Here is a 12901-nt window from a genome sequence, read left to right as displayed (position 1 = left end):
CCTGAGTGCTGTGACACAGATGGCAGGTGAATAGTATCTGCCTGCTGGGGAGGAAAGTCACTTCTACCCGCCTCCTGCTATGTGACTTGAATATCTGGCTCACTCCATTGCCCGCCTGCCACTGGCTCCCGCTCCCAGGTAGCCTGCCGCGAGCCATCACGGTGGGTGGTCAGGTTAAGAAAGAGAGAGAGTTCTCAGCCACCCATTCATCCCTGGCCCCTGGGAATCCACCTCTCAGAGCCAGCCTGCCAGATGCCCTGTCTCATCACTCCTGTAGTTTCCTTTTCTTAGATTCTGTGAATGCTTTTAATGGTCTGGGTCACCCTCCCCACCAAGTACAGGGATTTTGTGTTTTATTCTGAATGGCAAGGTATGGTTCTGAGCGCCTTGTGGCACTTGGTAAAAGTGATAAATACTGATGATGAACAACCAAGCAGGCTCTCAGGCTCTCGCAGTCCTGAGGCTGGCTGCAGGAGAACTCAGAATGAGGGGAAAAATAAGTCAATTTCGAGCACAAAGGCAAGATTTAGCCTTTCATTAGATCCAACTGCTCCATGTGAAAAAGTGTGTTAATAAAACAGCGCTGGGATTTTTGAGGGGAGAGGCATGTGTGTGTGGACTAGGTTTTCAAGATGTGTTTTCCATCTTCCCAATTTGGGGGGTTATGATATAATAGGATTTCAAAATCCAAACATATGTTATTGTCTTTCTCCTTTCCCTTTCATGTTTGAACCTCTGCTATAATGAATTAGCTCTCCCGTCTCAGTAACTTAGAGTGTTTATTTCTTTTCTATAGAAATGAAGCACTTAGATGATATTTAAGTCTATTTCCTCTTATGGTCCCTTCAACTTGATTTGTATGTGATTTTTGACTCTGTGTGAATACATTAATTTGGCCAAACAATGAATACTATTAATATTATATTTTATACAACAGGGCTTCCCTGTTAGCTCAGATGGTAAAGAATCTGCCTGCAATGCAGAAGACCTGGGTTCTATCCCTGGGTTGGGAAGATTCCCTGGAGAAGGGAATGGCAACCCACTACAGTATTCTTGCCTGGAGAATTCCATGGACAGACCATGGAGTCTCAAAGAGTCGGAAATGACTGAGTGACTAACACTTTCACTTTCATCCTCTTCATAAACAAAACTTTCAAAAATATCAAATTTTTACAAAATCTTAGACTTGATTTAGAATTCTGTTTTGAGAAAGCAAAATATCCCAGCTTATAAAAGTCATGTGCAAATATAATACATTTCTTCCTCTCTCTAGATTACTTGGTAGTTTAGAAGAGACAATTTTAAAAAAAGACCAGTACATTACTAGTTGATGACATCTAATTTCTTAGTAACTTAAAAATAATATAGATTGGGATGGAGCCATTGAGTTAAAACCATAGAGAGAAGAGAGAGAACGTAGGAACCATATTAGAATAATAGCCAACTGTTTGTGATAAAGTTTCAGCAAGTGGGTAAAACAACTGAGTTTTCCATTTTAGTTCAACAAAATTATTTTCCCTACCATAAACACAGGATTTGATTACAGAGTAACACGAGAGAGTAAAAATATTACTGGTTTACTTGAAGTCATTGAAGAAATATTAAATATTAACTTCAATATTAACTTGAAGTTAATTTAAGTCAATAACTTAAATATTAACTTGAAGAAATATTGAAATATTAGTTGTTCTTTTTTCAAGGCAATTGTTTTAAAGGAGTTCATCAGTTTTAATCATGCTGGCTAGGGTCTTTGAGATGTTAAGAATCAGTCCATTGTGCAGTTTATAAACAAAAAAGACTAGAAATTCTCAGCAGTTGTAAAGCACAGAACTGGGCATGGTTGGTACACATGCTTGTATCGCCTATGATACAATCGCCTACGATGGCCTTGTATGGAAGTGTTCACATTTCACATGTCTGACGTATGACGGAAGGACAGAATTCTACTTCTCCCCACCATCACCCAATCTGGTAGCAAGCTGCGAGTTTTTCCTGCTCACATACACGTGTGCATGCTCAGTCACCTCAGGCGTGTCTGACTCTGTGCGACCCCATGGACTGTAGCCCACCGGGCTCCTCTGTCCATGGGCTTCTCCAGGCAAGAATACTGCAGTGGGTTGCCATGCCCTCCTCCAGGGGATCTTCCCGACCCGGGGATTGAGCCTGCGTCTCTTGTGTCTCCTACATTGGCAGGTGCCTTCTTTAGCACTAGCGCCACCTGGGAAGCACCTTTCCTGTTCACACTAGTAAGTAAACTCTTAGAGCTTATTAACGATGTAATTTAAAGTTTACAAAATCCTTCCAAAAGATGTAGAATGAGGATAAAGTCGTTTCTAATTTAAACTTGAGGCTTGGACATACTAATTGGGCCTTTTGAATTGCTGGCTGTGGGTAGATGCTGTAGATATTTAATTACTTAATAATTTATTAGTAATGTATTTAATTCCTATAAGATAACTGAATATAATAGATACAACTGAAGTACAGTTGAGTTGGCTTCCCTGGTGGCTCAGTGGTAAAGAATCCACCTGCTAACGCAGGGTTTGATCCCTGGGTCTGGAAGATCGCCTGGAGAAGGAAATGGCAACTCACTCCATTGTTCTTGCCTGTGAAATCCCATGGACAGAGGAGTCTAACAGGCTATAGTCCATGGAGGTTGCAAAAGAGTCTGACATAGCGACTAAACAACAACAACATAGTTGAGTCACAATATTGTGTTAGTTTCAGGTGTAGAGCATAGTGATTCAGTAATTTTGCAGATTATACTCCATTTTCAATTATAAGACAATGAGTGTAATTCCCTGTTCTAACAGCATATCCTTGTTGTTTATCTGTTTTACATATAGTAGTTTGTATCTGTTAATCCTTTACCCCTAATTTATCCCTCCCTCCTTCTCTCTTCCCTTTGGTAACCACAAGTTTTTTTTCTGTATCTGTGATTCTATTCATGTATGTTCATTTTACTCAAAATATCAACATGACATTTTGACTACTGCTCTTACTATTCATTTTTATGAAAAAGATAGTAGCAGCAATAATAAACAATAGTATTAAAATCATGCACTGAACACATTTATCTTTTTAAAAAAATTGTGAATTTTAAACAATTTTTCCTCAAATCTGAAATACAGTCAGTAGGTAAAAACCCACTTGTGGTTTTTATTATACTTGAAAATAAATCAGTATACATTTAACATGGTATTTTGTTGTTCTCTTTGGACAGCCTACTGCAGTTAAAAAAAATCATTGTTGTAGGAGAAAGGCAAATTGGATCTGGAAGTCAAGAAAACTTGTTCTGAATTCTAGCTCAGATTTTGAGTTGTTTGAACCATACAACAGACAGCAAGGGAATTAATTAATACCTGTTTCATACAGTTCTGGTGTTATTTCTTCTTATAATTTCTTGCTTTTGAAAGAATAGGGTAGAAAACTTTACTTTCTCTAGATGCTGATCCTAGAATTCATGAACTTCATGATTTTCATTACTCTATAACTGCCTGTTGGATACAATTAATAAATCCATCCATCCATCCATTCACATTTATTTTTTTGTTCTTAAAGCCCCCTCATATACTTTGTTGTGTGTATGCTGATTCCAGCTTTACTGAGCTAAAACTGATATATCACATTGTGGTAATTTAAGGGGTATAACCTATTGATTTTATGCACTTACATACTGTAAAGTGGTGACCAGCATATCTTTCAGTATGGTGAAAGCTTATGACATCACTTAAATAACATTTTTTTTTTTTGCACTGAGAATGTTTAAGATCTACCCTCTTAGCAACCATTCACATTTATTGAGGGCTTCCTATATGCTAGGCACTATGGGAGCAGAAGATGCAAGTATTAATAGACTTATGTGCCCCCACGGATCTCAATCTTTATTGGAGAGAAAGGTGGAATTAGTGGGGGAAGGGCAGCAAGAAGCACTCAAGTGTGGTTGCAACGAAGTGAAGGCATTGCTGGAAAATACATGTTAGAGAGTGCAATGACCACAGAAGCTGCTTCAAGGAGGTCCTCCTTGACCTGACGCTAGGATGGTGGTCCAGACTGCCAGCTGGGCGCGGGGAGAAGAAGAGGGTGTTACGGGAGAGGAAACAGCATAAGTGGAGGCATAGCCTTGAGGAAAGGCAGCGTGTTCTACCGGAAGCACCAGATTACGGACAATACATGGAGAGTTCAGAACTTCATTGCAGACGGAGCCTCTCTGGGTGGGGCCCCTATAGAGATTAAACTGAAGGCACCCAATCTCCTGCTACTAGTCTCGACTTGGTTTAAAGCGCAGCAGGTCTTTTTCAAAATGCCTTTTTTGGGACTGCCTTTTAGTATCAGTAATAGGGCACTGAGAGCAACAGAAAATGGGTCCTTTTGTTTCTGTGGATCTTTTCCAAGTCCACATTTCTTCCCCCGTCTCAGGGCACTCCCCCAAACCATCCATCCTTTCTTCTGAACCGAACACTCCTTGCTGAGCATGGCATTCTACCCTCTGCTCAGCACCCTCCCCGCCCACCACATCCCACCCTCAACCACCACTCGCCACCTCCATCTCCACAAGACCTCTCTTCTGGTTATGCCTAACATCCCCCCCAGGTGACACCCTCCTTTAACACAGGCACTGCACCATCTCTGGCCACATTTCAGGCGCACAGCTAATACTCAGAGGGTCTCCCCACCTCCCTCACCATGCAGCAGCCTCTGTAATACCCGTTTCTTTATTGGAGTTATCTTTCATTTCCTGAAATATCGCCACTGTATTAGTTTCCTGTGGCTACTGTATCAAATGACACACACTCAGTGGCTTCAAACAGCTCACATTTCTTCTCTGATACTTCTGGAGGTCAGAAGTCTACACTGATTTACTTGGCTAAAATCAAGCTATCAGTAGCCCTGAGCTCCCTCTGGATGTCCTAGGGGGAGGGTCCATGTCCTTGTCTCACCCACCTTCCCTTCACTTCAAAACCAGCAGCCCAGCATCTTCAAATCTCTGTTTCGGTGGTCATGTGGCCTTCCTCTGTGGTCAAGTCTGTTTCCCTCTTACAAGGGACCCTTGTAGTTCCCTTGAGGGGAATGGAGTCCTCTCATTATTATTCATTATTATCCATTATTCCAGGACAATCTTCCCATCCCAAGATCCTTAGCATAGTCACACCTGTGAAGCCACATTTGCCATCAACAGTCACATTCACAATTTTCTAGGGTGAGGGTGGACCATATTCGGGGCCCTCCACCCTGCCCTAACTACCAACATGACCAACGTGGAAGAGGACTTACTCTGTGCCAGGAAGACATTTTATGAGCTGGGCACCATTAGTATCTATTTAACAGATGAGGAAACTGAAGCACAGAAAGGTCAAATGACATCTCAAGTCCACATAGATAAAGAAATAGAAAGAGCCTTCAAACTGAGCTTCACCAGCCTTGAAAGCCTCTGCCCCTCACACGACATTGTATTATTGTCCCTTAACTTTTGGGACTGTGTGCGTCTGTATGGTGGTTTGGATTCCCAGGACCCTGAAGACAATCATGGCAGACACAAAATGGATCATTGCCCAGAAGTTGTATATGCCCCTTCTCTAGTTGTACTTTTAGTGACTTCTCCCATGGGGAGCAGCACTGATGAAGTGGGTGGGTGGTAGAAACAGCAATTTGCTGCCCCTTGAAAGGCCAGTGGAAGCCCCCTAAGTAGTCTGACGTCAAGCCACGACTGATGAATGCTGAGATCTAACTGGGCTCAGGCAAAAGCGCTGTGGAAAGAGTAATCACAGAGCAGGACCAGCAGAAAAAATTTGTGTTGAAAAGGACAATGGAAATGGAGCAGAAATGTGAGACCCAGTGACTCTCACCATGGAGAGAACAAGAAAGGCAGAAAACTCCAGCCAGCACGAAGGCTGGAGAAGAAAGAATACAGCACAAAGAAAGGTAATTTCAGGTTAACAATAATGGAAAAATACACCCGGGATGGACCAGGGGAGGTTAGGAAGCAAATGAACAGGCAGGCAGTGAAAAAGGAAGGGTTTTTCTACCATCCGCCATTCATTTTCTGTTTCTGGACATTTATTAGATTTTCTCTGAAAACTTGACTCCTTTATTTCAAGAATCTTTACCTATTACTTAAGTCACAAATTCCTAGTCATGTTATCGTCATCCATTACAGATTAATTACAATTGTGCATTTTTTTGCTTACCACTGTTTATTCTTTATCTTTCCCTGTTGTTATGATTCACTTATTTGATAGGCAACTTTTTTGAGGATTTTCTTCAAATAGGCTCTGTGAGTGATATATTCTCTGAATCCTTACTTAAGTGTTAATGTCTGTTAACCACTTGTAGTTGTGGTTTAGTTGCTCAGTCATGTCTGAATTCTTTTTCAAGCCTATGGACTGTAGCCCACCAGGCTCCTCTGTCCATGGGATTTTCTGGGCAAGAATATTGGAATGGTTTGCCATTTCCTTCTCCAGGTAGCTATTTATTTTTAAGATTAAATTTTTTTTTCCCTGCTCTAAGGCAGCAAGGGGCCACATGGTGGATAGAAAGAGCTGGCTCCAGGAATCAAACAGACTGGAGGGGACCATTCATTAAAATCAGTGTTACTCAGGGCAACTTGAGCCTCAGTTCTCCCATTTACAAAATGGGAATAAGAACATGAAGATTAAAGAATGCATATGAAAGGCATTGGCAGAATATTTTGCAGGAATGAGTAACAAAGAATCGTTGCTTTCAGTTTCTGTAACCTCATCAGAACAAAAGGCAATGAAGTCATTCAGGAGGCCAAGTTTCCATTCATGCATTCTGATAGAATTTCCTCTGGGCTTGTTTGTGGCCATGACTGTGAATAAGAGACCAGATATCTACCATCATGGAATTGATCAGCTAGTGGAATAGTCAACTCTATCTAAGACATGAAAAGGAAATAACAGACAGGTGAGAATTATGGAGAGATACTGGACTCAACTATGGCCAGAGAGGACTTCCTGGAGGAAGAGACATCTCAGCCAAGACTAAAAGGTTGAAAAGGGGTAAGTAGAGAAGAGAGGAATTTGGGGTGAGTCAATACAAGAGACAAAAGAGGAAGACGCTCATGAAAAGGCCCTGAGAAGGAGAGAATGGAACCCAGGAGAAAGTGAAAAGTACATGAGTGTGGCTGAAATGCAGAGTGGACATAGGGAGGGTTGAGAAGTTAGGCTGTGGAGGAAAAAGGTCCCCCACTATGTCACACCCTGTAAGTCATGGTAAGAAGTCTGGACTCTACCACTGGGAGTATGGAGGAACCGTTGAAGGATTTAGTAGGTAGAAGATTTACTGATTCTATTTGTATTTTACAGATGTCATTTGGACTCTAGTACATAGAATGAATTGGATTAAAGGGAACCTAGAGGCTGGAAGACCGCATAGGAGTTATTTATACTAATCTAGGAGAGAAACTATGGCAATTCAACGGGGCAGCGGCTGATGAAGGGATGAAGAGAAGTGAATATAAATAGAATCTATAAGGCTTGGTGATCTTCCCACCCCTTCAATCATCCATCTGACTAACTCTTAGGAGTCTACCTTAAATGATATGAGGGGCAGTAGAGGGGAAAGTGAAGGTTTTCCCCTCTGTTTCTGGGTTGGTAAAAAGAGGTAGACAGTTGTCCTATTTATAAGAGTAGGAAACGCAGGTTAAGGAGGCTGGTGGGGAAGATAGCAGCCCAGTTTTAGGGATGCTCTTTTGAGCTTACCATTGACCTTCTTCCCAGGTGGCTCAATGGTAAAGAATCTGCCTGTCCATGCAGGAGATGGAGGTTCGAGCCCTGGGTTGGGAACATCCCTGGAGCAGGAAATGGCCACCCATCCCAGTATTCTTGCCTGGAGAATGCCATGGACAGAGGAGCCTGGTGGGCTACCGTCCACCGGATCACAAAGAGTTGGATGTGACAGCATGCACGCATGCACACAGCTTACTTTCGTAAGGCAGGCAGTCCGCCAGCCTGTGTGCATCAAGTGATAGTGATATTAACCAAGTCTAGCGACATTCCAGTCCTCTCTCATCTTTGTTCCTCCTCCACTTAATTCTGATTGTCCCCAAGAATGGGCTTCACGTGTATTTGGGAACAAATCTGTCTGCCGCCTTCTGCTCAAGCCTCCTTGCCATGTGCCAGGAACTTGTTAGGACGGTGGGCCATCTGTGACCGTGCTGCTGCCTCGGTTACCACTGTCCTCAGTGGACGGCTGCGCTGTGGTCGGTGTGGTGTGTGTGTTGGGGGGGTGGGGGTGGGGAGCGGAGGCACAGTTGCTGCTTTCTCTAGATTTTCTCCATTAGTTAACTAACCCAAGGGGTTAATGTGTGAGTCTGTAGGTAGCACCTGCCTTCATCTGGCATCACTCAGCGTGCCTGAAAGGGCTAGGAACTTTGCATCTCACATTGAAGGGTGAGTGGTAACCACTGTAGACAAAAAGAATCATGAAGAGGATCCTGGTCAGAAACCTTGCATTTGAAAACATCAGGTTGGTTTTAGGTAGTAGTAGTGGATAAAAAGTCACGCTGGACCAAAGTTTTCTTACTGTGCAAATGACAGAAAATAGACAGCAACTTTGCGGTTATCAAAGTTTGTTTTCTAGTTTGTTTCTTCCAACTTTCCAAAGGAAACAATGCAACCCATAGGCTCTGGACCAATGATGCTGGGCAGAAGGGAAATAGCAGGGGGGAAATACCAGAAATAAAGAAGCAATAGAATTGCGGGGGACAGTCAAGGATATCTGGAGTGATGAAGTATGAAAGAGAAATTGGGGAAAGAGGGAAAGAAAATGAACACCTCCCAAACCCCAAACAGCCCACCACATTTGAGCTTCCAACAGAGTCCTGCACACAGAGAAGAGTCATGAAATTGAACATATTTTAAAACCTTTAAGTATGACTAGGTAACATATGTTCTTAAAAATGAGCTGTGATAGACTCAAATGCTACACTCCTACTTCTCATAGGTTTACTAAAGTAGAGGTTTTTTCCAGAGAAATGCCTAAAATTTGTAGGTGGAACAAGGGGCACATGTAAATGGAACTCAGTCTTTAGTAGTGGCTTGTCTTTTTCTGCATACTTAGCACCCATTTACACTTCTAGGAAAAATAGATACTGCGAACAATTTAGAGGATGGGGAGAAGAAAAATTCTTCCTTTTCTATAAAAGCCTGATTGCAGTGTTTAAAGACTTCCGTGAAACAAAAATATCTGGTGGCACAGCTCTTTTCCCATGCAGAAAAACAAAATGGGAAGGATCAGGCAGGAAGAAGAGAACCATTTCCTTTACATGTCTACAAAATTTCCCACATACTCGGCTGTTTTGAATAGATCTTCTGAAATATCTTTTGAGGTCACCTACTTTGAGAGAATAGAGACTCTGATTTTCAGGTGACACAGCAGTGAGCCCAGAAAACAGAAATCACATTTTTCATTTTTGTCGTTCTTAAGAGAAAAGAAAAGATGGCAATTTCTTCCCCATCTTGCTAAGCTTTTGCTAGTCTCAGGGATTTGTGCTCCGATCTGCCTAAAATAAAAATCCTTGTGTTAAACTCTGAGAAGCTAGATCACAAAAAAGAAAACCCAATCTAGTAACTGTTTTATCACTTTTAGTTTTTAAGATAAGAGTAGCTAAGGTAGCCGTGAAAATCTCATAGGGATCTGATGGTTTTTTATCCCCTGAACTTCATGGGACAAACAAGTACATTTTCCATATGAACAGAAACCCGTGCAGCTCCGGTAAATCAAGAAAGTAATAAGGAAAATGTACATTATCGGCAGGCTGCTGTTTTAAAAACACAATCTCACCAAATAAAACCCACCTAAACCGGAGCTGTGGAATAATTTTAGCAATTGAAAATTACTACCTTCTCTAGGATAACATGTACTTAGAAATGAAATGACTCATAAACCAACATGATGTATGTATTCCGCTTTCCTTAGAGCATATTCAATGTTAATTTACCACACATCACGCTAAATACATTCAGTCACCAGGGCTTCAATCATTTTATCTGTCTTTGCTGTATCTACCTACATGGTTCTTTAGCTAAATTCACTTTGCACTATAGATGGTAATACTATTATTATACAGATGCTGTTCTTACTGAAAAGCTGGATTTCTCCCTCAGCCCCTCCAGTACCATAAGCAACCAAATCAAAGGAAAAGGGTAGGCTGAGGGGTACTCTGTATGAAACTGTTCATCCCAAATTCACAGACATTGTGAAACATGAAAGTAACTCCAGCACGTTAAAAGAAAAATTATGGATTAGCACAGGAAGCAAACACAGAGACTATTTATCTTGTTTTCCATAGCCCAGAATTGCCCTTAGCTTACCTTATTAGCTGAAATGCCAAACAGAATGTCTTTATGGAAAAGCAAGTTCATTATTCATCTCAGCTTTGATTAGGTCTAAAGCAGCGGAGAACATTTAGCTTCTCCCTGTGATTTGCCGATGCAAAGTGGGTGAGTAAGGCAGTAAACACAGAACTTGGGAGGTGGGGAGTGGATGGCTCACAACTCCAGACTCAAAACTTTGCATTTTCATTCATACGAAGATACTTAATGAAATCAGATCTTATCACCCAGAGAAGAACACTGAAGTGATTACTTAGGGGAGATTTTTTTTTTAAGCCCATGCACTTTGGCAGAGCAGTTGTAGTGATCATGTCCTGCCTGTTCACTGTCCCAACAAAATTACCTTGCTGTCCATCTTTAGCTTGGTGGAATCTGGGGCTATTGATTCACTTTGCAGTATGTCAGTGGATGATATATATTTTTTGTCAAGGAGAAATCTATGTGGGGGAGTGATCTCTGCAATTTTCTTTAAAAACAAAACAAAACGAAACTTGCTTGTCTGACCCATGATGGAAATATAGATGCTTTTCACAGTTTTGAAGCTAGGAGTACAGATACACACAACATTGTGTTGGATACAATGACAGAGCTATTAGGGGTCCAGGAGTAAACCAGCAATAGACATCTGTCTTCAGGACATCAAATTCTCTTTTAGAGAAAAGTCATATTCCTTAACAATTCGCTAATTTTCTTCAAATGAATTACACATCTTTTAGAAAGCTTTGGGCAAATACTTTTTATTTTCTAAAAAATGACTTCTATACAAAACATCCAAGGAGAACCTTATTTAGTGAAAGTGTCACATTTCTAGCTGAGCAAAGAAGCTGCTGCAGCTTCCCCTTTCAAGTGTTTTGCTTCACAGAACTTGAGCAGCCTCATCTATGAAAATCCAGCTTTACCAAGTAAAACGTGTAACCACAACAGTGAGACAAGTCCTGGGTAATCAATAGATAAGGAGAGCGTTACTGAGCAAATCAGTGTTAGCCTTAAAGACTTTTTAGACCTTTCTTGACTTTGTCACCACACAAAATCAAGCCCCCGTTCTCCTCTCCTGAATAAATGAGAGCATGGCTGCTTCTAGTGAGAGATTGAATAGAAAAAGCAATAATGACAGATTTGCCTCAAAATGTTAAACACAGAGTTACTGAATGACTCAGCAGTTCTGCTCTTAGGCATATACTTGAGAGAAATGAAAACACGTGTTCACACAGAAGGTTGTACACAGATGTTCACAGCACCATTGCTGACAAGAGCCTCAAAATGGAAACAATTTTAATCCATCAGTTGATGAATGGATATAAAATTGTGATAGAGCCATACAGTGGAATGTTATTTGGCATTAAAAATCAAGTATTGGCACATGCTATAACATGGATGAATCCCGAAAACAGTTTGCTGATTCAAAGAAGCTGGTCACAGAAGATCACATAGTATATGATCCCATTTATAAGAAATTTCCAGAAGAGGCAGAATTTATAGACAGAAAGTAGCTCAGTGGTTGCCCTGGGCTTGGGGGCAGTGTACTAGCAAGGGGATACAAATGGGCACCGGGTCTCTTACTGGAGTGCTGAAAATGTTCTTCTATTAGGTGGTGGTGATGTTTATACAACTCCGTGAATATACTAGAGCCACCGAGTTGTATATTTTAAATAGGTGTATTTTACTTTTGCAAATACTATCTCAAACTATTTAGGTTTGCAAATGCTATCTCAACATATATGCTGAGTGCCAAAGAATTGAAGCTTTCAAATTGTGGTGCTGGAGAAGACTCTTGAGAGTCCCTTGGAAGAAAGTGCCGGGGAAATACCAATAACCTCAGATATGCAGATGACACCATCCTTATGGCAGAAAACAAAAAGGAACTAAAGACCCTCTTGATGAAAGTGAAAGAGGAGAGTGAAAAAGCTGGGTTAAAACTCAGCATTCAAAAACAAAGATCATGGCATCTGGTTCCATCACTTCATGGCAAATAAATGGGGAAACAATGGAAACAGGGACAGACTTTATTTTTTTGGGCTCCAAAATCACTGCAGATGATGACTGCAGCCATGAAATTAAAAGATGGTTGCTCCTTGGAAGAAAAGCTATGACCAACCTAGACAGCATATTAAAAAGCAGAGACATTATTTTGCCAACAAAGGTCCATCTAGTCAAAGCTAAGGTTTTTCCAGTGGTCATGGATGGATGTGAGAGTTGGACCAAAGAAAGCTGAGCACCAAAGAATTGGTGCTTTTGAACTGTGGTGTTGGAGAAGACTCTTGAGAGTCCCTTGGGCTGCAAGGAGATCCAACCAGTCAATCCTAAAGGAAATCAGTCCTGAATATTCATTGGAACGAATATCATTCAAAAGAACTGAATGATGCTGAAGCTGAAGTTCCAGTTCTTTGGCCCCCTGCTGCAAAGAACTGACTCATTTAAAAAGACCCTGATGCTGGGAAAGATGGAAGGCGGGAGGAGAAGGGGACGCCAGTCGACGAGATGTTGGATGGCATCACTGACTCGATGGACATGAGTTTGAGCAAGCTCCAGGAGCTGGTGAAGTACAG

General features: G+C 41.4%; 1 protein-coding gene across 6 annotated transcripts in view; it reads right to left on the bottom strand.

Annotated features, from left to right (window-relative positions):
• The window catches only part of DLGAP1 (DLG associated protein 1), a 296372-nt gene that overhangs the window by 248091 nt on the left and 35380 nt on the right, over window positions 1-12901 (bottom strand). Inside the window, exon 1 of one of the 6 annotated variants that reach the window (XM_040264668.1) lies at window positions 10335-11882. The exons of the other annotated variants lie outside the window; for them this stretch is intronic. Within the exon in view, the coding sequence (XP_040120602.1) occupies window positions 10335-10385 (51 nt within the window). The 5' untranslated portion in view covers window positions 10386-11882. Of the gene's footprint in view, window positions 1-10334; window positions 11883-12901 lie in introns of those variants that run through there. 6 annotated transcript variants of the gene reach the window in all.

Source organism: Oryx dammah, unplaced genomic scaffold (assembly GCF_014754425.2).
Source record: "Oryx dammah isolate SB20612 unplaced genomic scaffold, SCBI_Odam_1.1 HiC_scaffold_22, whole genome shotgun sequence".
Lineage (NCBI taxonomy): Eukaryota > Metazoa > Chordata > Mammalia > Artiodactyla > Bovidae > Oryx > Oryx dammah.
The sequence above is the reverse complement of the archived record's forward strand: the minus strand, read 5'-3'. Positions and strand labels throughout refer to the sequence as shown.